This window comes from Brachyistius frenatus, unplaced genomic scaffold, assembly GCF_029030835.1.
Source record: "Brachyistius frenatus isolate BFR_SWC_R1_liver_20210118 unplaced genomic scaffold, ASM2903083v1 Contig_183, whole genome shotgun sequence".
In the NCBI taxonomy this organism is placed as follows: Eukaryota; Metazoa; Chordata; class Actinopteri; family Embiotocidae; genus Brachyistius; species Brachyistius frenatus.
The window spans coordinates 419178-444784 of record NW_027210782.1 but is presented as its reverse complement, the minus strand read 5'-3'; the positions used below and the strand labels follow the sequence as shown (position 1 = coordinate 444784).

General features: G+C 42.4%; 1 protein-coding gene across 1 annotated transcript; it reads right to left on the bottom strand.

Moving 5' to 3' along the window:
• Nucleotides 1–1357: 1357 nt before the first annotated feature.
• Nucleotides 1358–24639, bottom strand: antxr1d (ANTXR cell adhesion molecule 1d). The gene is made up of 18 exons (XM_069717901.1): nt 24276–24639; nt 19745–19816; nt 19586–19657; nt 18371–18452; nt 18095–18125; nt 17947–18020; nt 16686–16754; nt 16506–16586; nt 16235–16295; nt 11919–12017; nt 11443–11512; nt 7974–8052; nt 7597–7692; nt 7420–7458; nt 7137–7235; nt 6875–7039; nt 6700–6780; nt 1358–2599 (listed from the first exon to the last, which is right to left on the bottom strand). The coding sequence occupies exons 1-18, from the start codon at nt 24428–24430 to the stop codon at nt 2276–2278; spliced, it is 1749 nt and encodes a 582-aa protein (XP_069574002.1). The 5' UTR covers nt 24431–24639; the 3' UTR covers nt 1358–2275.
• Between the last annotated feature and the right edge of the window lie 968 nt (nt 24640–25607).

The window sequence follows — 25607 nt, the reverse complement described above, 5'->3', positions numbered from 1 at the left end:
GGTGGTGCAGTGGTTAGCATTGTCGCCTCACAGCAAAAAGGTTCCGGGTTCGAATCCGGTCCTGGGCCTTTCTGTGCGGAGTTTGCATGTTCTCCCTGTGCTTGCGTGGGTTCTCTCCGGGTTCTCCGGCTTCCTCCCATCATCCAAAAACATGCACCTCAGGTCAGATTACCTGGCGCCGCGCTAGTGGCAGCCTGCTGCAGCAGCTCCCCCCTGAGAGCCCCCCTGCTGTAGTGAAGAAATTTCCCCTCGGGGATTAATAAAGTGAAATAAAAAAAAGAAAAAAAAGATGAACAGTCAGTAGTGAGTTAATACGTCTGTGTCACAGCAGACGTGTTAATGCTGCCTTTCAGGATATTGTCAGACTAAATGGAAAATTAATTGTCGGTCACAACCAATATGCAATCGTTGGACATGCATCAGATAAATCTCTCCCCTCTGAGAAACATGTATGTATTTATGTCTTTAAATATATAGAGACAACTGTTAACAGAAAGAGTGGTGTGCCTTTTGTTATTGCGCCTTTTGGCCACCTGAGGGTGCTGTAGATTTGTAGCTGAATGGCAATGGTGAGTAAGCATTCATGAATGCTTTTAAGTTGATTTAAACACATTAAAACTGTTTTGGACTGAAGCATAAAATGTATAACCTTGCACTCTTCCTTATGAGAAACCCAGAGTCATCTCCATCCTGCAAGTGAAACACTTTCTTCTGACAGCGCTGCTTCAACTCAGAGAGAGAGAAGCTGTAGGTTGTTGTTATGCTGCAGGGGTGAACATACCATTACTCATGTGATTCATTTCTCCAGATGGGTTGCAGCAAAATGAGTCATGAAGTGACAGACTGACCTCCTAATCACACTCTTTTGTGTCCGAGTTCAGTGTGTCAGTCAGTGTTTCTGAGGAGAGGAGCAGATGTCTCGGACTGATTCGGGACATTATCGGACCTGGAATAATCAGCACTGCAGTTATATACATATCTAAAGTGATTCAATTCATACTTTACTACACACTAACCTATAATGACAAAGAGAAAACAAGGTTTTTTTGAATTTCCCAAAGCCACTGCAGGACCGCTGTATCATTAGTTTAGGTGGAAAACGAGTGAAAGATTTGGCAAAGCTGTTTCCCAGAAATATGACTTCTAATGGCACCAGCTGCTTAAAGAGGAAAGCATTACCTCACCAAATATTGCATCTGCAATATCTAATTGGACTAATAAATATGCCGTAAGGTCTGTGCTGCACTCACCTTAATGTGCTTAGAAGCTGATTTACAATATGGCTGAAAAAAAAAATCCTCTGAAATATAAAACATACTTTTAATAACTTTGAAAGATTTCACTGCCAGGCAGCACATTAAAAAAAAAACATTTTTTATTGAAGACAGACAAGTTAATAAAGAAATGATGCAAATGATCATTTCAGTCAGTAAATGCAGTTTACGGGAGACCTCAGAAGATACAAATTCTCAATGCAATCTTTCACTTGAAGATATTAAGACTACAAGTACATCAGAGGCCATGTGATGTCCCACTCCCCCAAAGATTAGAAAACCCCAGAAACCTACCTGATGCTAAATAGAGGATGGATGCAGATAGGGCCTTTATTATAATAAATAAAATATGAAGAAACTGCCCTGCAGTTGCAATAACATCAGTGAACGTTTAACACTAAATTGTAACTAGGTTGTACAAGAAGTTTCTTTGTTTGAAAAGGTACAATTATGCATGATTTGTAGAGACCCAACACCAACTACATGTAAAAAAGCCAACATAACACATTTCTATCATCTATCACTACATGCTGGTTTTCACACCACATACCTTCTTTGCATTATTTTCCACAAAACCAAAGTAAACAGGTGTATTTACAATTATCAAATCATTCATTCACAAACTGTTACGAGCTAACTTTCATCAACACAAAAATCATTTTTTGTTGGATTTTCGGAAAGGATTGCACTTCCTCTTACCCTTAAGTCAACATGACGCCTCATACTGTACATACAGGCTTAATCAAATAGCTACGAGTTGTTTGTTTTTTTTGTATAATGTTTATGCGTTTTGTATAAAACGGTCTTTGCTGAGACTCAGTAGCTGATTTTGAAGTCAGATAAATATATTTTGCTGTCCAGCAACAAAGCACGGAGCTTCAAGTCGGAGCTCGTGGCCTGTGAGATTTTACGCCTTTCTGCTGTCTGGTAGGAGGACGTGTTTTGTTTTGAAATGAGTTGACATATCAGTTGTTTATTGGAGGCCCCCCGTCTTTTCATCATTAGAGCCTGGGTGGGGGTCGAGATGGTGGGGCCCCGGGGGGGCCCGGGGGTGCACGAGCTGGGGGTGGACCTGGAGGGGGTCGGACCATGGAAGGGGGTGAGCGGGAGGGCGGTGTGGTGCGGGAGGGCGGAGAGGTACGGGGCCCTCTTGACGGAGGCTTTGTACGGGGGACAGAGTTGGAGACCAGAGGTCGCTGTTCAGCGGTCAGAGGAGGAGGAGGAGGAGGAGGAGCGGGCGAGGGAGAGGGATGGGTGTGAGGAGGGGCCTGGTTCTTTGGGGAGGACTCTTCATCTTTGACCCGCTGAAAACGAATACAGCGACCCTGCAAAGCACACAGACCGACCGAGGTTAAACCACAACTACACATCATCATTTCAGTGCAGAATACAGATTAAAATACAGTGAACCTTTGTGCAGAATCAAAGAGCTTCTAAGATCCACCAGCCAGAACGATTTGTGTGAGCCTTTGCCCAGCTTTGCTGACAGAAGCATGTGTGTTTGAGAGCCTGGAGGGCACACAGAGCTGCTTCTGTCTTCTGTCCACACCTGCACTACAATAGCTGTGATGCTAGCAAAGACAGACCCTGACAAAGTTATCACACAGGCGCGCGCGTACGTACACACACACACACACACACACACACACACACACACACACACACACACACACACACACACACACACACACACTGCATACCCAATGCAGTCTCCAGCTTTCCCCGTCCCTCTATGACTTGGCCTTTCTTGATGCAGAACAGAAAGTGGTTTATGTCTCTTATGTGCTTAACTTGAAGGAATGTAAAGGGGGAATTTAAATGTCCCCACAATAGTTAACAGAAGCCCTTTAGCGTTTAACGTAATTTATAAGTCGGGGAGAATGGAACGCTTCTCTTATTGTCCTCATTGACAGTTTTCCTCTCTGTTCTCTGCATAGCATCTTTCTGCAGATGTACACACACACACACACACACACACACACACACACACACACACACACACACACACACACACACACACACACACACACACACACACACACACACACACACACACACACACACACACACACACACAAACTCTTGTCTTGCTCAGTCAGTGTGAAAGATGGAGAGTAGGTCTGTGTCACACAGACCCTTGGTGGTCTGATTATAACACCTTATTAAACAGAGAGGCCCTAAAGTCACTCAGGGGCCATTAAGAGGATCCCAGCAGCAGTAGCTTTGTGACTTAGGGTTCTATTGTGTGTGTGTGTGTGTGTGTGTGTGTGTGTGTGTGTGAGGGGTGCGTCATTGATTGAGGGCAGCCCGGTTGGGGGGGTGACTGCTTCGGTCTTGTCGGCCGGCCGCGGTGAAAAGGCCAGTTTGTGAGCAGCAGAACAGCAGCACAACACCAGAGAGAGCATATGGACACAATGAAATCACAAGCTCATGAATATATGTGTTTGTGTGTGTGTGTGTGTGTGTGTGTGTGACTGTAAGCATGCCTCCACCAGAACATATGGCCTGAATGAAACCTCAGCCTCATGAATAACAGAGAGAGAGGGAGAGAAAAGTTGAGGGGGGTGGGGGGGGGGTGGGGGGCTGCAGGAGCGCACAAAAAAACATAAGCTCAGTGTTGTAAAGAGCATTTTTCCACCTTTAAGGAGATGATGATGTACATAAATGAGTTATGTGAGAGTTCAGCCACGTGTTTGTTGTGACGATCAGCCTCCCCGTGTTCCTCTTTGACTGTAATATCTGTCACTACTTCATTTCCCTTCTTGGCGATTGTTTACTTCAAAGCCTCAACTCCTTCTCAGGAGAAAAACAAAACCCTAAAGCACCTCCAGCGTCCCCTTCACACCAGTCCTCTGTCTCGTCTCTGTTTCTTCTTTGAAGCCCCCCAAGACTTTGCCCTTCCCACACACACACACACACACACACACACACACACACACACACACACACACACACACACACACACACACACACACACACACACACACACACACACACACACACACACACAGCAGTTTGTTTGTGGATGTTTAGAGGGAGCTGATGTACACGCACGTTTGTTACCATTATAGTACAGAAAATAGGAGAAACAGTGGAGACACACATTTGACCTGACAGCTCTGCCTGTCACCTCGCATGACATTACAGCAATTCACTCCCATACAGAAAATGCTCCGTGTGTAATCGCAGGACTTAATGCTCTTTAGTTTAGGCTGTTAACTACCACAATCTCTCCACGTGCTACCTGGAAACTGCAGCCCAGGGGTACAATTACGGGAATCACTTCTCTGATAATTAAGACTTTGCTGGAAACAGTTTTCACTGCAACTTCTTTCTGTAGAAGAAATAGTCCCGAGGAAAACTGTTGATATTAGTTTCTTTGGATTATCCAGAGTGAAACTATTACTTGAAACAGATGTTTCTGATTATTAAAATTATTTTTTTCCTTTTAAAAACTCGAGCATACTGTACTTTGGTTTACTCTAAAGAAGCTGTGTAAAGTTTAAAAGCTCCAGAAAAGTGACTAATTGGACCTCTGTTGAGGTTGGTTTTAATGCACTATATTTTTAATCAAATTAAATTCCATTCCTCTCCACTGTGCTCTGGTGGTGAAAGAGAAATTGAGGAACTATGTCTCACGTTAGAGATAAAAAAAAAAATAGAAATAAATAATTTGGGCGAACTGATCCTTTAAGTGACGTGACGGGGAAACGGGGAGGTGCTCATTTGTGCTGTCTGTGCGAGGACGGAGGGTTGGTGGCCGCCCTCTGGTGAGGCCTGCGCTGTGTGAGGGGGCCATCAGTGCCATCAGCTCTGGGGACAAAAGAAGGGAACCTCGTCTGTCACAATATGGCTCGTGGCCTTTCAACTCCCCATCTGTTTGCGTGACGCTCATTCGGCAGAGCCGACACACACGCACATGCACACGCACACACACACACACACACACACACACACGCACACGCACACACACAGAACAGAGAGATGAAATGCAAACAGGGAGCGTGGCAGAAACTGGCAGCCCACTGATGGCCGTTTGTAGAGGCAGTGAAGGAGGAGTAATGTGGGGAGAAAGCAGGATGAGCTCATCCTGAGCTGCTGGTTAACAAGCTGCACTCGGGAGTCTCAGCTTTGCTAGTTATCAGCGTACTTTTTAACACCTCGTTGGGCTTTTTGTGAACCGGCTGTGCTCTTTGCCGTCCAGCTGCAGCTTCTTGCTTTTGCAGAGTTGTTTGAGGTTAATACTGCAAGGAGTTCCCTTCAATCATTGTTGTCTTTCATGTCTGATATGGCTATTAGCACTGATTCTAAACAACTATCTCCCCTGGATCAAAAGTGGATTTCTCCCCCCACATTTTCTTCCATGTGAGAAGCAACATTTTATTTTTCTCAGTTAATGGTGCGTGAAGATCATTGTGGGGGTCATTGTTGAGTGGCTTTGTGGACCACAGTCCCACAGAAAGCCACCGACAAAGACTCCAGAAACTTCAACCCTGACAGAGAGTCATTGTTCTGCTTAGTAAGAAAGAAGAGACAGAGATGGAAAGAACAGATAAAACCACTGATGGTGACTACTCATATAGACTTCAGATACAGCATCCACACACACTCACACGGTTACACAGTAAAGATGAATCGTGGCATTCAAAGAACAAGTCAATAAATTGTAGTGATATAGAATCAGCTATGAGAAGCGACAAAGACGCCATTTACAACGGCGCAGATGTTTCACCATGACAACCGGTATGATGATGAAAACATGTCTTTGGGGTTGTGGGATGCCATTCACAGGGTCAAGGTTAGATAACAGGAACTGCTCTGCTCCATTAAAGGACACAGTGATGTCATGATTTAGGACTTTGCAGGAATGACAGTAATACTTTGTAATAGCAAATTAAAATTAAAATTGAACTGAATTTCACAGGAAACCTTGCACATAAAGTAAAGTATGACACAGCAGCAACTTGATAGTAACCTAGTCATTCTCTGGGAGCCAAAGGGAAAAGTCAAGAACAGTACAGTACTCCTTGTGTGTGAACAATTGCAGCTTTGACGAAGAGTGTGGTATCAGTGGCTCATTGACTCACTGTGAATGTGTGTCAGAGTGTGTGTAGAAAATCAGAACTGAGCTGCTGTGTTAAAAGACTTTCCTGTACATGTTGCTTTCTGACACATGTCTTCATGCAGACAGAAGAAGGATGCAGATGCTCCATTGTTCACAAGAGAGACAGAAAATCTTCTGTACCATCTAACTCACTATTTAAAAAAAAGGCTTTTAAGTGGATGTTACGCACAGAGCAATCCCCTAAATGACACTTATTTAACAAATTATAGTTTTGCATCCGTCACTGGGCATGTTTGAGGTACATGGGATTTTAGCAGCAGGAACAAATACAATTTAACAGTAGTTAAGAGGCAGGCTCACCTCGTCTCCAGCCTGCGGTCTCATCAAAGATACCTGGTCATAACCTCTCCTGAACAGAGCCCACAGAGCATCGAGTTTCCCCTGGAGGGCACAGAAAGAAAAAGTAAGTTGAAAAAAAACAAAAAAACTTTGATAAGCATTAAATATTTAAAGAGTAAACATATAAAAGACTAACCTTGATGGGTGTGTACCACCTCCTCTGCTGAGGGGGGCGACGGGTAGGTTTTCGAGGCTTTGGTTCGAAAGGTTCAAATTCCTGCTCCGGCATCGTTACCACTGCATTTTTAGGTTTGTCCAGCTTAGCACCTTCCTCAGTGGATCCTTTCTCGCCCCATCGCACCTAGGAATCACAAAATAGTAAAGGAAAACTGAATCGAAACACACATTTTCTATTATGTTCTGTGAATGTTGAAAGTCAAAAGTGTATGTGTGTGTACCTCCATGCGTTTGATGCCTCCCACTCCTCTTCCTCCATAATATGAGGCGTCCACTGTGGGCCACCTCTTCTTGGGCATCCCATCCTCATCATCTGACTCCTGTCAGTGAAACCTCAGTCATGATGCAAGTTATATTTTTTTAACACACTACTATTAATAAGAACTCATTGAATTATAAGTAATACTGCATTATTTCCTGCATTCTTGTACAAATCTGTAATTACAGTAAAATGTAGGAATTAAAGAAGTGAATCTGTTGAGGTTCATGTAGCTGGTTACTCACTGGTTCTGGAGGCGGAGGTGGTGGAGGTTCTTTGATCACCTAAAGATTAAAAAATATATATATATAATCAATATGAGGTGAACAAAAAAATAGAATCATTTCTGAATGTATTCAGTAGCCTGGTTCTACAAAAAAACTGGGAATTAAACTGAAACACCGACTCCAGTATGAACTTACCACAGTGCAGCAGAGAGGCCAGAACCACCACATCAGCAGCACTGCCAACAGCAGGAACACCACCAGCAACGATATCAGCACTATGGTGCCGTCAAACTACACACAAACACGGAATGAAAGGATGAAGGTTAAACTGAACTAAAAGACTTTAGATGGGGGGGGGAAAAAGGGGAAAATGAAAAGTGAAAGTACTCACAGCCTCCTCTGATGACAGACACAACAGAGGAGACCTCAGAGAGGCAGAAGGGAAGAAGATGAAAGAACCAAGAGAAAATAAGAAAACTGGAAGAAAGTTAATTCAAATAAGGCAGCGTGCCAGAGAGAAATATGATCACGTATTGTTGTGACAGTGCAGATTACATACAGGATGTACTCACACATTCAGTAGTCGTGATGTGAACAGAGCTGGTGATGTAGGAGAGGCCCTCATTCATGCTCACCTGCAGGTAGATCACCCTGAAAAACACAAACCCATGGCTGATCATGTGACACAGAAATGCGCACACATCGGACTGGCGTGCACCTGCGTGTGTGAACACGTTCGTGTTGTTGTTGTTTCGGCCACTGTAAAAACTCGCCCAAGTTGTCAACTACATTCCTCCATCCACTTTGTCCATACTTGCTGCCTTATTACCTCACAAATATGCTGATAACGACACAAAACCAAAGCTTTTTAAGAGGTTAGGGAGTTCTCCACCCACAGATGGAATCTCTTCTGTTTGGCTCCGACTCAGACCTCTAATGTGGAAACCACAAGCAGCTTTAATGACTTCTTATCCTGCAGTGAACAGGGCTGATATGTGCAGCTCTGACTGCACAAAGATGAGCAGGGCCGGGTTGGTAAGACCACAGCAAATGCGAATGGAACTAAAACCGTACATGACTGAGGTAAGGAAGAGGACAGTGGATATTTTTAGTTGACAGGTTATTCATAAAGCTCTTAAGAAATATGAGGAAAAACAAAAACATGTTAGCCAAATGGGCCAAATGTAGTTACAGGTTTGGAGAAGAATGGAGAAAGGCGTCTTGTGCTGGTCTAATGGTTTAGGGCGACGGAGACAAGGGGGACATTGAGCTTTGGGTTTGGATTTGAGGAGTGGGCTGTGAGGCGGAGGTCACTGCAGGGTGGTGGTGGCGGTGGGAGGGCAGAGGAGAAGAAACAGAGGGTGGGGGATGGTAGGAGGAAGGCTTTTCTTGTTCTACATCCCTTCAGCATTGTCCCTCCCTTCTGAAAACCCCTCTTCACTTCCTCAATGTCGACTCTGTTTCAGCACCGCGCCCCCTCCTGTATCCTCTCCATGCCAGTGGAGCTCGTCTCATAACTCATGCTGACACCGACTTGGGAGAAGGAAATTGGTGGTGCAGGTGCTACTAATCTTTTCTTCTACTTCTTCCCTCCCTTTTCTGTCCCCCTTCCCCATCATATGGTCAGCCCTCCTTTCAGGCAGGCAGGAGATGTGGTGCTATCAGCTCCACTCTGACAGAGAGATCTCAGCCTCTATCAATCATCAATCTGCCCAATATATGTCCCTGTGTGTGTGTGTGTGTGTGTGTGTGTGTGTGTGTGTGTGTGTGTGTGTGTGTGTGTGTGTGTGTGTGTGTGTGTGTGTGTGTGTGTGTGTGTGTGTGTGTGTGTGCGCTCATGCTCAGGAGGGGGAGCTGCATCCGGAAGGTTCCCAGTCAACACAGATTTGTGTGACGGCAGCGTCAGTGACTTCATTATATGCGACAATGCGACTTGGGAGAAACAGGAGGTGAGTGAGGGTCTTTGGGGTTTTGGGTGAAGAGGTGATGCTGGAAGCTGGAGTCCTTAAAATCTCATGTAAAGATTCAACAATCCCTCAACAGGAAGCAGTTCACCTAAAACTTGATCTGACATGTCAGGGGGATTTGAGGACAGCAGCTATTGATTTTTTTTGATTATTGATCCTGTCTGGTCTATAAAATGGCAGAAATGTGCTTTGCAATTTGTCTTAAGAGGCAATCTCTATAAAAGTTTTGGGCAAGTTCAGCTTTCTTTCAAGCAACATCGTATGTCAGTGAACACTGATAGAGGTATTATAACAACTTCTTATTGCTTTCTTTATTTACTCACTCACTCAGTGGCTTTAGTTCAGACTGATGCTGTTTAGTTTCAATCATATGTGAACTTAAGAATAGCAGCTTGCCACAAAAAGGTCCACGAGGAAGACCATGAGGTGGGGTAGAAGGCTTCGCAAAAATTGAGCTTTTGCTTAGACTTTGTTGATTGTTTTTCAAGACTATCTTTGATTTAGTTTTTGTATTGTTATTTTTTTAATTTAAAAATAAAGAAACATATGAATAGCAAAATAAAATTATGAGAAATCTCCATCAAAATTGAGCATCAACCGAGAAAGAGGCTTTCTCAGAGCTTGTTTCATCTTTATTTACTTAACAGGGAGATAAAGCTGACAATATCTGCATTTGAGAAGCAGAAGGTAGTTAAATCTAAAATATTGGGTGATGAGGAGGAGGATTTTGTTGAGAAGACTAAAAATAGCACATCGCTGCTCAAAGGAAATGATTCTGTAACACCTGTCCAGCCTGCACAGCGTCACACTCGCCTCACTACATATTTCCACATCTACTGCACTGAAGCCCAGAACTCATCAGGCAGCTGTTGGCCTTCTCTCTGGGCCCTTCAGCCATTCACAGCTGACTTCCTCTTTAGTAGCACTCAGGGTGTTAGGCCGTGCTGACTCTGCTCTAATGGGCCTCTTTTACATGGAAGGACGCCTCCTTCAGGCATCACTGCAGTGTGTAATGATGTTCCCTGTTCGGCTCTGCTCTCAGGAGGAGCAGCTCCACCTGCCACAAAGCCGCGCTGGCAACAACTATTAGACACTAAAGCAGAGAAGAGTGCTATTTGCTGCATTGCAGAATTTACGAATGTTTTGATTCGTCTCTTTTTTTGTGTCATTATGTCGAACCCCAAACAATTATCTGTCACTTATGTACTACTTTTGTCACGAGTTGTGAGGTAAATATACTGTAGTGTGACAGGTTCTTAAATCTTCTTGCAGCCACAGTGTAAAAACAACATTTATTTTTCCCCCCATCTCTGAGCGATAATTCCCCATCGAAGCAGTACTTTTCACTGGTGGACAAGACAAGCTCAAATCATGGTAAAAATCTGAGCGACAGAAACAAGACAGATGATGACTGGGAGGTGTCTGAGGCCGCAGGCCCGGGTGTATAATTATGCACAGGACTGCAGGCAGCGGGGATGGTGCTCTCTGAGCTCAGCCCACAGCACCGCTCTGTCTGCCCCGCAAGGAAACTCTGCTCTGAATCACCAAGAGCAAAGCTGGAAGCCCCCAGAGGAAACTTTACACTGCCCCGCTGACTCCACTCACACTTTCTCTCTCCCAAAATGCCAGACATAGATTGGGAACATTGCACACACACACACACACACACACACACACACACACACACACACACACACACACACACACACACACACACACACACACACACACACACACACACACACACACACACACACACACACACACACACACACACACACACTTCGTTTTGAGGTCCTCTCAAACAGGCTCTCATTAAGTCATGTTCCTGGGCTCTACTCCTGTTGTCCCCTTGTGATTGGTGTCTGGCTTCGTTAGCTGTGACAAACATTGATTGATCACAGACACACGATGACTTTGGCCCTAATTTGTTCAAGGACAGGAGTCTTCTGCGTCTACACAAAAACTTGAGTGCAGCTGGCAAATATCTGCGCTGCAAGCTGTATACTGATAGTTTGGAGAAACGATCTGGGGGTGAAAACCTAGAAAGAGCTGCGAGAGACGTGCTACTTACCTCCCTACTTCCTCTACGACAGGAGCAGGACACAGCAGGAAGGTATCCTCGATTCCAGCTGGCCTCTCGTCTGCAAAGGGGAAAAAAAATCATACTTTATGTAGGAAGACTTTAAACATCTGCAGCCTAAACGCAAATTTCACTTTTTAGTTAAATGCAAAGGCCAAACCACAATCCCATGCTGCATTAAAACTGAGGAGTAAATATATTACAGTCATTTTCTAGAATAAGAAGGATACAAGAGAAATGACTGCAGAATTCACTGCTATGCCCTGATGATAAATTTCAGTTCAGAGTTTTGTAAATACCTGCATGAAGTCTTACACAGGCCCAAACCTCATTAATCAGTGATCACAACCCTTCTTGCTTTAGATATTTACTTCAGTATGAATTACTCCGTGTTTTTCTTGTGCAAATATGTGCCTAACGTGTCCTTTGTGCAGGGACACATGCTTGTATACGTCTGCAGAACTTACCCACAGTGATTGTATCATTCAATTTGAAGCTGCAGAGGACCTGGCTGATGTTTCTGGCATGGAGAAATCCGTTGCCCCTCACAACCACCTGGAAACTCTCTGAGCGAAAAAGAAAAAGCGTGCAGGCACCGTCAAAAATGGTTAGCAACACGCACATTCATGGTAAGACACATTTTTAAGTCTATGTGAGGGTCATAAAAGATCAAAATTGGTCCTCTATTTGATGTTGATGAAAATTTCCAGTGTACAATTATGGTGAGTGCCGGCAGCCATTCCCTTTACTGATGTGCTCAACTTGAGCAGTATAAACTCGTGCATGCCTCATTACTGCTTGTTTATATCTGTGTGCTTGTGCGTGTATGTGTGGAAAGGCCATAATATGCTCCAGTGGTGCCAATGCTGAAATTGCTGCTATTCACAAATATCTCAGACTGTGCAGTAGCCAGAAGGTGTGTGTGCGTATGGGTGTGTGTGTGTGTGTGTGTGTGACTTTGACCTTTAGTTTCCCCCGGGCACTGTTAAAGTGCAGTGACAGAGGCTTGCCAGCATATGCTGGAGTGTCTATGTGGCTGCTACCCAGCATATGTTAAAGAGCGGGAAAAAAACACTTGCTTAAAAACATGCCCGCAGGGCTGACAACAGCACAGTACTGTCAAAGTAGGTCTGACCTTACCTATGGCACCATGGCATGGCATTAACAGTTGTGTGCCTGCATGCAAATGTGTGTGTGTGTGTGTGTGTGTGTGTGTGTGTGTGTGTGTGTGTGTGTGTGCGCGTGAGGATTTGTGTTTTTCTGAGGAATGAGTAAGCATTTGCACGTCTTTAGTCTATGCATGCATGAATGTGTGCAGCCATGTGTTTGTACATGTGTGTGTGTGTGTGTGTGTGTGTGTGTGTGTGTGTGTGTGTGTGTGTGTGTGTGTGTGTGTGTGTGTGTGTGTGTGTGTGTGTGTGTGTGTGTGTGTGTGCGTGCGTGTGTGCGTGTGTGTGTTCACGCTCTCTGGCTGTGCACTGAGGTTTCCTCTAGCATTATCCTGACTAATAGAACTGAACATTTGCCACACCTTTAACATTTAAAGCTCCAGCGTGAAGATCACTGGATAAAAACATCACAGGGTGTGGGTGTATATGTGACAGTATTTCTTTAAAGGTCACATAAGCTGCCTTGAAAGCCATAAATACAGATACAGAAATAGGCAGAGCTGAATGGAGAAAATAAAGACCACTTTACAGCTATCAGCATATCTCTGCATGTTTACGGATGCTATAAAAATGTTGGAGAAAGCTGATTTGCTTTTGGCAGAGATTCAGAAGGAAAAAAAAAAGTTAGTTTACAAGACAAATGGAAATTGAAATTGAGCTCTCCTATTAGATAATGCATTTAACTACAGGAACTGCACCTTAGTTTGTATAGACGGTGCAGTTATCCAGCCTCAGCAAAATAAAACCTTCTGTATGTCAAATGTCTACTATCTTGCCTTTGGGCACACAGTGAACATACAATAGTGTCTATCTCCACATGTGTGTGCATCATTTACAGATGTTCAGTGACTTGCAACGTATCAGTCATTGTCATTGCCTTGTCATTTCCTCAACAAGCCTCAGACTCTACATGTGTTTACACACATACACACACTCACCACCGGATTAACCACACATCTCATTCATTACAGAGAGCCTAATTATTTAATGTTTAATGTCATCTCCATCTTCCTGCCCTGCTGTAAAACACAGCCACAACAATCAGCATAATTACAGCTATATAATATAATAGCGTACAATACAATATAACTTGTGGTTTATGTGGTTTGCAGCCACAACAACATGCAACTTAATGAAAGGACTTGACATTAATTATTCATAATGCTCAGTGTCGTGGCTGCTTTTTTACCATCAAAAAGCATATGCTGCAACATTACAGAGCAACACATACTAACCCACAACTTAAATGGCAGATATCCCTATAATAATGAGAACTGGTATTCTCTTGCAAATGTAAAAAAGAAATCTAAACTTTTGTTGTTGATTTTGATTTATTCATGAACAATTAAGTGGGTGACATTGTATTTTGTTTTCTTTCACTCAAAGAAAAAAAAAAACAATAAAGCAAACTTTATTCATTCTATTATAAATATGAGTCATCCATAAAGTTTGCAAATTAAAGATATTTGCAAAACGCATTTTCACTTATCCTGCATTGTTATATTTGACTGATTTCTGTAAATCTTAAAAAATAAATAAAAATCAATGGTACCTTTTAACTGACAAAAAACATCAATCTGAGCATGTTATGTCCTGCACACACAGCAGGGCTTGATGGGCTGAAAGGTCAGTGCTGTCAGACACATGGTGGGCAGGGACTGGTAGTGCCCTGCCAACATGTACAGCACATATGCTGCTGCCCTCTCCTGTCTACTTTCTGCCTGCCTCTGTGGCCACGTGTCCCTTCACATCTACACCTGAGTGTCTGACAAGTATTAGATTTGTACACGTGTGTGTCTATGCGTGACTATGTGCAGAACACGCATGTGCATGTCCTGTGTGTGCGGAGAAAATGGGGTACGGCTTGTCCGAACGGCGGCTCTTCAATCACGTTAGTGCGAAAGGACAGTGAAGGACAGGGAGGGGCAAAGGAGGAAGGGACAGCAGGGAGAAAAGGGTCAGACATTAATGAAAGCAGCAATCTCTCCTGTCATGTTAGATCTAAGGCCTAACTCTCACTGGCCTCAATGTATGTGTGTGTGTGTGTGTGTGTGTGTGTGTGTGTGTGTGTGTGTGTGTGTGTGTGTGTGTGTGTGTGTGTGTGTGTGTGTGTGTGTGTGTGTGTGTGTGTGTGTGTGTGTGTGTGTGTGTGTGTGTGTGTGTGTGTGTGTGTGTGCGGGGAATCAGTGCTGTCATGTCTGATAGTGCGGCCCAACGTTCACTGTCCAGTCTGATGGCCTGTTTGCAGGCAGCTCGGTCTGGTCACTTCACATCAATGTGAGGGACATGTGTACATGTGCTTGAAGATGTGTGTTCGCTAGCTGACTAAAGAGCATCTAAATGTGTGTGTTGGTGTAAAGCATGAACGATATGGTATGTGACTACGTGCAGGCAGGAAGAAAAACAGAGAGACTCACAATATATATGCCTCTCAGTATGTATGAATGTATATGTAAATGCTTTAAGAGGAGATTATATTCGAACCTCTGCGTAATCTTGTCTACAGTCTTGCAGTTAAAAATAAAGCAAGTGCTAAATGGTGACAAATGCTTGGCAATCACATTATTTCACATTGTGCTGAAAGAATAAGCTTTGAGAAAGAAAAGCTCGTTATTTCTCCACTACCCTGCACTGTAAAGCTTTTCATTAGCATAAGATGTAAGCGTCTAAGATAAGAATTGTATTTTATTCATACACATCAAATCACAACAAGGACAAACAAAGTGCACTATGAGCATGTGAGCACAGTACAATCTTCATTAATTAGGCCTGAATCAACGCTTGGTTAAAGCGGGTCCTTGGTTTCTTAGTTCACTGACCATTAGGCTGCTCATCAATCGAATAATAAATGAGGCTGTTGGAGGATATTTGGGCACATGTCGAGTGACATACACTCCGTCTCTGGCAAGAGACCAGAGACTGTAATTATCCCGAGAGGATATATATTTTTTTACTATTTCTTTCGCCTTTTTGTCCTCTCAGGACATCATTTTCATGTCCTCTCCTCTCTCCATATCCTTTTCTGTCCTTCATATCCTATAATGGATGTTAATCTCCATTGGTTGTCCTGGTAGCATGGCTGCAAATGCACTCTCTTAAGTGAGTCCTAATAAGGTCATGTCAAAGCTCATCCATCCTGCTGGTTGCTCATAAAGGCTCTCTGGCAGCGTCTCTTAGTTCTTTCTGCCTCTTACTTCCTTAAACTGCTGTCGAGAAGCAGAGAAGCTGGGCATGGAAGAAGAGGACAGGATCTAAACAACCCAAATGGCTATTTAGCATATACGATGTGGCAAACTAGGCCAGAGATGCAGCCATGCTTAAAGATTCACGGCTAATTCCTCGGACCAACAAGCGCCCTACCCCTCCTCTTCTTTTTTTCCCCTTTTTTTTTTTTTTTTGCACACATGCTGTGCTGAAGCGGCTTTGCTAATTTCCCCCGGCCGTGAATCACAATACGCTCTCTGTCACTCCGCGGTCATAAGCGTCCATGCGATTACTCAACCTCATGTTCCACTCCAGAGGCTTTAAATGACTGTCATCTGACACAATCGCACACCGTGACTGTCCACTGTCTTAACAAGGAAGGGGAAGCCCTTGCTCCTCACACCTCTTACCTCCTGCACACACGCTGGACGGCTCTGCTGCTAGAATCTCAATGCAGGACTTCTTGATGATCTGAGAGAGAAAAATATATTTTTTTTATAACACAGCCATGAGTTAATTCAATAACGTAATATGATTATATAGGTCTCTCTGTGTGGGTGAGTGTTTATATGACATACACGTGGTACAATGTGTGTGTGTGTGTGTGTGTGTGTGTGTGTGTGTGTGTGTGTGTGTGTGTGTGTGTGTGTGTGTGTGTACACGTGTACACGCGTGTCATACCGAGTCAATGATTCCCCTGAGGGCTTGGAAGCCTCCCCATACAGGAAACACATGTTCCACAGTGTCTGCAATAGTTGCGAGCTAGAAAAATATACAGACATAGAAAGAAAATAACGTGTATGCTTTTTTTAATTTTTTTATGTATTTGTAGCATTTCCAATATCTGTCTGTGGATACTACCTGGGTCTGGTTGAATTCTTTGACCCCTACACAATAAACAATGGCTCCCATAGACCTGGCCCTTTGCGCCTGCAAGAAAAATACAAGCAAACCAAAAATACAAGGAGTTTAAAAACACACCTCCGGTCTCATGGAGCCATATGCCCCCAAAATAGGTCTGTCATCATCCTGACATTTTAGTTGACGATTAATTGTCATACAAGTAATTGCAATTAATGTTCTAAAAGACTTTTTCTGGTCACTTTATGCTGCTATTAACAAAAGTAAAAGCGTAATCATTGTTTCATGATACACATACAACTTATGAAGGAGAAGAACCATTTATTGGCTGTGGTGTTGGACTTTGCAACCAAATCTATGATGTTTATGTCAATAGCTCATTGAAATGTCGTTGGTTAAATCTTAAAAGTTCAGGGCTTTAAGATACACAGTTGGCGGTGAGATGAGATGACGTCATTGAAAGAGCATCAGTCAAACCAAATCAAAAATATTGATTAAAAATAAAATCTCTGTTAGTTTAATTCATCTGTTTTTATGAAAACGAACAGAAATTATTCTGATGATTATGAAAAATGATGACGATTACGCTCAATCAGGCAATTGTGTCGTAATTGTTACAGGCCTTCTCTCAAAAAACACTTTCTCAGATTTATCCAGTCTACATAGTAAAAAGCTTAGACTGGAGGTGCAAAACATGACACACAAATGAAAAGGACATTAGCTCTGATTTCGCAGATTTATGCATACTGCTACAGTGTGTGTCATATTTGTTGAATACTAATTAGCAACATTAACTCTTAGATTCATTTGTCAGCTTTGAATGAATTCTAACAATGAGCACTTTAAAAGTAGTCCAAGGTAAAAATAAAAATAAAATTCACAGGAACTGGTGAGCTTTTAATACTTGTGTTCAGTTTGTTTATGTGACAGTCTGTGGTCACAAAAGCAAACTTTGGGAACTATTTTTTATAGCAATGTGAAACAAATCATGGAGCACCAAGACACCAGGCCATTTGCATCCAAATTGGAGATATAGTCAACACAAAACTGTATAATTATTAAACAGATGAAGGGTAACACTCTGGAAAATATGAAAACCACAAATAGTACCATTTAAACAAAACAGCAACAGAAACTCAAGCCGCTAACAGCCCTACAGTCTGCAGTAACAAGGCCCCGCCCTGCAGCAATGTTTGCTCAAGTATTCACAATATTATTTCTACCGCCCCCTCAAATCCTTCGACTTGATAACACATCTTACCTCTCGCTGCGCTGTGTCAAACTGCCACTCGTTCAGTTCTCCATCAGTCAGGGCGATGATAACACTGGCGGTTCCTGCAGAACACACAGCTGTCATGTTTTCTGAAACAATGTACTGTAACGTGACGAGAATATTAGATGGGGCTTACCGTGCTTCTCTTGATATATCTGGCCATTAGCCTGCCATTACAAAGATGACATTATTCAGTTAACAGATTTAAACAAAACAAAATATTACTTTTGATACTTAAGTATAGTAAATAACAGATACCTAAAGACTTTTACCCAAGAGATTTTGTAATTTGTGACTTTAACTTTGACCAAAGTCATTGTCTGGTAAGATAGCTCTACTTTTACTCAAGTGTGGCTTTTGGGTACTTTAGGCTGACTTTGCCAAAGTATTGGGTCCTTAAACCCAGCCTCACCATCTCCAGGCCAAGGTTCATAAACGTGTCTCCTCCAGGGACAACCCTTCTCAGGGCCGTTAAACCTCCAGTGATGGCATCCCTGTAAGGAAAACAGACAAACAACCTGAGAAAATACTTTGAAAGGAACATACTCTTTACAAAAATTATTGAGAAATATTCCTAGTACAACAGACTGAATACACTGCTTTGTATTTGTGGGTTTCTTAAACTGGATGAATTTATTTTTAAAATATTGGCGAGTATTTCTTTTTTTACGATCTAATAAAAATACATCATGTTTACTGCACCTTTTTATCCCTGTGTTTTTATTCATGATGATAAGCAAGTTTTTGTTTTAAGCCACATAACATAACACCCATACGTTTTGAGCGAAGGAGAAGCGTCGGCAAAGCTGTAAACTTTTGTTTGCTCCCGTTTGTTTTTCTTCTGTTGGTCTCGCAGCCGGACATGGTAATAATTGATTGAATTACCTTGTTAAGTATGTTATACTTGTATTAATATGGAAATGAGAGGCGAGGTATTTGTTTCGCGAAGCTATTTTAACGTTTGTGCTTGAAACTATCTTGTTTGTTTTCTAGTTTTCAAGCTGTTCCGGGATACTTCAGGAAAAAACAAATGTGAATGTGTACATCAGTCAAAAGCGTGGACTCTTTCATGACCTGTGCTTTCAGTTACATCCCTGCATGGTGCAGGTAGCTACACAAAGATCCAGGTGGAAGGTAAGAAGCTGCAGCTATGATTGTGATTAAGGGCAGCCAGGTGCACTGCTACCACTGGGGCAGTGGGGAGCTCAGGCCGTGCTGGCCTTAAATTTGTAGGCGCGAGCTATGTTATGTGTTTTGAGAGGCTAATTAAGTGAAGTGTGTTAAAAGTTAATTGTTTATGCTGGGAAAGTCACGGACATTGTTCTGTACTTTCAAAATTTGCCAAATTAACGCTGTGCTCCAAAGGGTGCAGTTGGGGGAAATAAAAGACTGGCATACATTTTTATTTATTTATTTTGGTGTCAGGTCTCATCCTTTCAACCATGCCACATGTATATCTGGTCTTTCTGGATGCATGAGCTGGGTTATTGAATGTGACCCTTTTTTTGATATTTTAAGGGGGAATTGGCACGAGGTGTCTCATAAAGCATTAAGACGTATGCCACTGTTTTTAGAGGTGTAGAGTGTTGGATTGAAAAACTGATAAATCAGTTACTGTAGCTGTTACCTGTTCTCAGTCAGTTTCATGATGACATTTCCTCTTGTGGAGAAGACTATGAAGGACATTCTCAGCATGGGGCTGTAAATACAAAGTTCTTCCACATTACCACTGACGAAAGCAGAAAACAAAACATCCAAAGACATGAATGACAAACCGTGCTTGTACCTGATAAACTTCTCTGCCAGCTGCTCCACAAAGGAGTAAATTTCTATCCAGTGATTCTTCACGCTTCCAGATCTGAAAAATAACACAAACACAAGCTTATGTGATGTCACGGACGACCCCAAAATAGTATTTAAAAAAAAAAAAAAAAATTCTACTCTTTACCTAACTAACAAGGGTAGAATTGCTAATACAATGTGATTTAAATGTATTGTTATTTCACGTTGGTGGTGGTCGCGGTGTGCCTCCCCCTCCCCCCTAACCCCAACAACAACAAGGACAGGAATGAGGCGCCGCTCCAGAAGCAAAATCCTGCAGCGCTCCAGACTGAGGAACAGCTTCGCCCATGAGGCTGTCGGGACGCTGGGCTCTCTCCCCTCTCTCCCCCTTTGCCCCATGAACTCTGAACTTTTGCACTGTGGACCCATATTTGCACTACATTGTCTGTTTTATTGTTGTTGCATATTTGTGCTTTTCTTGTTTTTTTTTTTTTTTATTTGCACACAGTAGGACTGTGAGGAACGGTTTTTGAATCCATTTGTATGTCATAGAGTGGATTGACATTAAAGAAGTTGAAGTAAGGACGTGAACTAATACTGTGTACAAATTTAATGCCAGGATATATTTTCTAAGAACAACAGTAACAGTTTATCTCCCACATCAAGGACATTCTTCTGACCACATTCCATTACTTTGGACTGTAACCTGTCAGCTGAGAGCTGCTGGTTAGCCTGCTACATGCTGCTGCGTACATGACAGTCTCCTTAATGAAACCCAGTCCCACGGGGCTGCTAATGGGGGCTAATTGCTGCTGGGCCGGAGGGTTGAGGTTAGACAGGGACAGATGTAACAGTCTGCCTCTAGCAGGGCCCATGTAGCATACAGCTGGCCTGTGTGTGTAGTATATGTGTTTAGACGACTGTGCAAGTGTGTGTGTTTATGTGTGTGTCTGTGAGAGGGAACAGATGGTCCCACTGAGCATAGCCAGCCCAATAACAGGTTGGGGGTCCACAGAGTAAAAAGGCTATGACATGAACAACACAGGGACCCAGAAGTAACACTCAGCAGGGGTTAAATGTGTGAGTGTCTACTGAAGGATGCAACATCAAACAGCCTATACACCAAATTCTGCAAAGGGCAGGGCTCTGGGTGTGTGCATAACAGGGTCATAAATTGAGTGAAAGTCTAAGCTGGTGTTAGATTTACGATGGCTCCTTTGTATCTCCCATTTAACCAGTCACTTACGCTCTTCCCTGAAAGTGAATGCGTGATAAAGGCCGCTCTCCTGGACAAACAAGTGGCCCACTGTGCCCAAAAAAATCGTAAGATTATCTCTATCTTAAAAATCACTGTCTTTACTGATACGTATGAGCAACAAAAGCTCAGTTTCAAACCCATGTGCAGGACAAGAATTGATTTAACTGCAATGAGTAAAAACTGCTCTTCATTTGTTCTTTTGGTCAAACTGAGACTGAAACAAAGAACTCTCTTGTCAGACTATCTTTGTACTATATACTGTGCATGAATGGCTGAAGAGGATCTGGCTTTACTAATAGTTAGTAATTTACATGTGGAAAAACAGGTTTAGTTATTTATTTTAAGTCAATCATGATGCAAATACGTCAAACATCTGCCAGATCTGGCTTCTCAAATGTGAAGATTTGCTGTTTTTCTGTTTTATATCATTAAACATCTTTTTGGAAATTTTTGAAACATTACCTCTGAGAATCCAAGGTAAACACAACAAATACATTCAAAATGCATTTTCTGACTTTTTTTTTAATTTATTTTTTTAATAAAAAAACAAACAAACAATCGATTAACCTGAAAGTAAGAGATTTATGCCCAATATGAATAATCAATCTGGAAACTGAGTGAATTAAATTTCATTTAAATACTGCAGTTTTTAGAAGAAATCGCAATATTAGCAAATATATTCTACATTTAAAGTCAGGTCATGTATCCTTCTACAACTTTAACAATTAGTCTTCAGTCTTCTACATGCATTCCTCAATTATGATGGCAGAATTTGAAAAAAAAGTGAAAACTGATATCTGTTCAGAACCCAGCCGCAAAAAACACAACACCTATTTTTCCATTTGTGGGCAACCAGATTGAGAGGAAAAAAGAAAATGCAGCCTGGTATTTGGTGTGGCTTAGACATGGGAGTGTAAGAATGTGGGAAGCTGATGGTAGTTTCATTTTTCTAACATTCATTCTGTGTGACGCTTACAGTGGAGCGCACACACATTCTCCCACCAGTGAAACTAAAAAGCCAAACATGTCAGACAGATATTGATGAGGTGAAGACTGCATGTAAAATCATCCCTAATACAGGAGTTTGCTCTGTTCTCCATCACTGAGATATTAGGTCAATGTGTGGCATTTAAGATCTGCAAAATCCGTGCTATCTTGGGCGAAAGATCAGCAGCTTCCTGGAGGCCCGCTGAAGCTTGCGGGTCCAGACAGTCAAACAAGCACAAGTACTAGTGGCCTGACGTGCCACGGTCCCCAGGCTCCTCCTAAACTTTTTGAAGCAAAGGGTAAGTAGAGAAGAGTCGCTGACAGATGTTGCTATGGACATCCGAAAGAACGTCATATGTGTCGAAACCAGAGTGAAATGTCCCGTAACGTGTATACCTTCACAGCTCAGAGGTGGCGCACACAGGGTAAATGAGGACATCCAGACAGCTTTTTTTTTTAAACCATTACCTCAGTGGATTTCTAAATGTTACACACAGAAACCACAGTGTTTAGCTGCGTCACCACAAAATCACAACTCGGAAAATCTAAATTATTCTTTTGACATAAGAACCTGCTATTCTTCTGCATGAAGAGGGCAATAAATTCAAACATACCCATATGGTTTTTGTTGTCATTCGGTGTGTCTTTTCTCTGTTCATGCATGTTTTGATGTGTTATCGTCCTGTGCCCGTGTGCATAATCTCACCTTGCAGCTTGAGCCAAGATATGACAAAAATGTAAATTATAATGTCTGAGCAGCAGCACAGTCTGAGACTGTCAGGCTTACACATGCCAAAAAATGTGGCAAAACTTCACTTCACTGACCATGTGGTCTGAAAAATCTTACAGTAATGTTTGTTTAGGCTGAGAGGTGGTTTAGTGTGCATTTCTAATGCAGAAGACATCAAGTCGAAACGTTCCTTATGTATTGAAATATTTTTGTATCGTGGCTACAAATGTGTGTGACCATCTATCTGTCCATCACAGCTCTATTTTGAATGTAGTCAGCACCTCTTAAGGACTGTTGTGTGTTACTCCTCTTGTCTGTCTTGAATTACTAATTATAAGGCTACAAGTCTGTTGATTATCAGGTGACTTGTTGGCATAAAGATGTTTAAAGTCTGGTTGTGCATTCGTTGAGTTAGAGTTGGTGAATGGCAGAAATAGGGTCATGGGCATCCTGGTAGCCAGGAAGTGAGTGACTTGAAAGGTCCCGATTCAAGTCAGGCATTTGTTTGTCATTCTCTTTTTCTCAGGCTTCATTTCCTGTCAACCCTCTGCTGATTCTGTTTGTTTTCATCTCAGTAAAATGAAAACAAAAATGCAGAAGGACTTGAAATTAGAAATAGGGTAAGTTTAGGATGAGTCTAAAATCAATATGAGGTTTACATTTGTGAAGATTGAGTAGTACCCAGCATAAGTGGGTTTAAATTGTAATTATCAATAGATCGATTTCAGTTCATTCTGCTGTTTTTCTACACTCTCCAAAATATTTTGTCATAATTGGGAATCCAGATGTTTAGATTGCAAAAGCATTAATAATTATTTCACAAAAAATAACGGCATTTGCTATATATCTAAACCCATTTATAAAACAGTACCAATATGCATGTCGTTTATTCCCCCTCATGTTTTTGTTCAATACAAACACCACCCTTATGACTTTTAGTATTAAGAAAAACAACAAAAGAATAAAGAGCGGCCCTGATTCTAGTCACCAGGTCTAGGATCCAATTGGCTCACTGTACATGGAGAGAAGAAAAGTTAAAGAGATCACCCGGCCGTGCAGCACCGCTGCGGGGCAGCTGCTGCAGCTGTGTCCGCAGGCGTCATCAGCCTGAAACTATCCATCCTGCTCGCCCTGCCCACATCCCGTGGGTACAGCTCAATCTGTTTACCTCACCACTTTGAACCGGAGCAAAAGAAAAGCATGCAACAGTGTCCCATATTCTTCAAATGCAATGCTGTATACCTGTATACAACAAAGACACTTGGAGATAAACATTGAGGGTAAAAAAAAAAAAAAAAAAAAAAAAAAGGTAATCGGTGTGTTCTCTATGTAGTCTACTCGTTCCATTGCACGTCTTTAGGAATGATTTGATGATACAAAAGACACCTAAAAAGCTTGGTTTCTGACTTTATAAGATCACTTGTAGTTTACTTTTCTCGGGTGGCGTTACAACAAGACGTCCGACTGATGCGCTCCGCGTTTCCGAACAACTAGTCGGTTGCATGGCAATGCGCAGCGACCAGAAAGTAACAAAGCCCATAAATAATATCAGCGACTCACTTGTCCAGAACAAAGTAGAGGTCGAAGGCGCCCTGACAGGACCTCTCCTCCTCCTCCTGTTGCGCTCCCTGCGGCTCTCCTCTCACCGAGACATCGAGAAAGAAAACTCCGAGCACAGCCACGACGAGAAACACGCGAGCCTGCGTCCTCGCCATCTTTCCCGGTTACTGTTGACTACTCCAATACGGCGACAACTAAAGATCTAAACATTTCCCTTTAACATCTGTTTCTGAACCGACTGTGTGCTTCCGTCGCTTTGTTTCTTGGTGTTCTGTCCTGTTACGTTGAGTGCATTCAGCCTGCAGGAGTCTTGTTCAGCCGAAAAGCCGGGCTCTCCCAAGTCTTCTCCCTCGGCTGAGGAGAAAAAAAAGAAATCAGGGAAGCGGGGCAGGATGAAGGAGAGGAGCGACACCCGAGGAGAGACACAAAACTCCACTTCTTTTTTTCATTTTTTTTTTTTCTTCATTTTTCCACAGAAAATAAAACTGACCACAGATGCTATCAAATTTTTGGGTCAACTATTTACTGTCTGAGATTTAATTACCTAAAATATAAACAGGGTATTTGAGGATGAGGAAATCAAAAGTCCTATAAACCTGCTTTGTCTTTGATTTATTCATGTTTTGAAACCTCAAGAAACCATGTTATTTACAGCCCAACTATATAAATCATTAACATTATTTGACGTTCTTTAGTATTTAGCTTTATAGCTTTTTTTTTTTTTTTTTAACTTCATTGCCTACTTGTAAAATCGAAGCATTCCAGTTTTCGTATGCTCACTGTTTATAGGAGACCCATCAATGTGAACCTTGTTTGGAACTGTGCGTCTGATTTTTTTTTTTTTTTAAAGTTTCATCCATCCGCTGTCTTCAACATTTCGTTCCAAAATGGAAATCAGGGGAACTCCATAGACACGCCCTTCAATAGGCGTACGGGTCTGAATGTAAATGACCTCAAGAGGATGTGATGCTGAAACGATTCCCAAGTATTCCCGTGATTGTCATCAAACGTCCCACCCTAATGTAACGTGGTAAACTACCACAAATAGAGGAAACGTTATCTCACATCAAATAAGACCGTATTTTCATTCGCAGTGTCCTAATTGTAGTTTGACCAGACAGTTGGAGTGCACCCAAACAGCCCTCCTTTGAGGCTTTAATGTGTTCCCGCTCTCTCATAAAAAGTTGGCTCAATAACCAGCAGGACATTTACCCAAACCAAAGCTTTGATGCAGAATAATCATTAAATGCTCATTAGACAGATACATTTACTTTATGAATAATGCATTTGCCCAGTGGCAAGCCCAGACCAGACCACCCTGCATCATGTCAC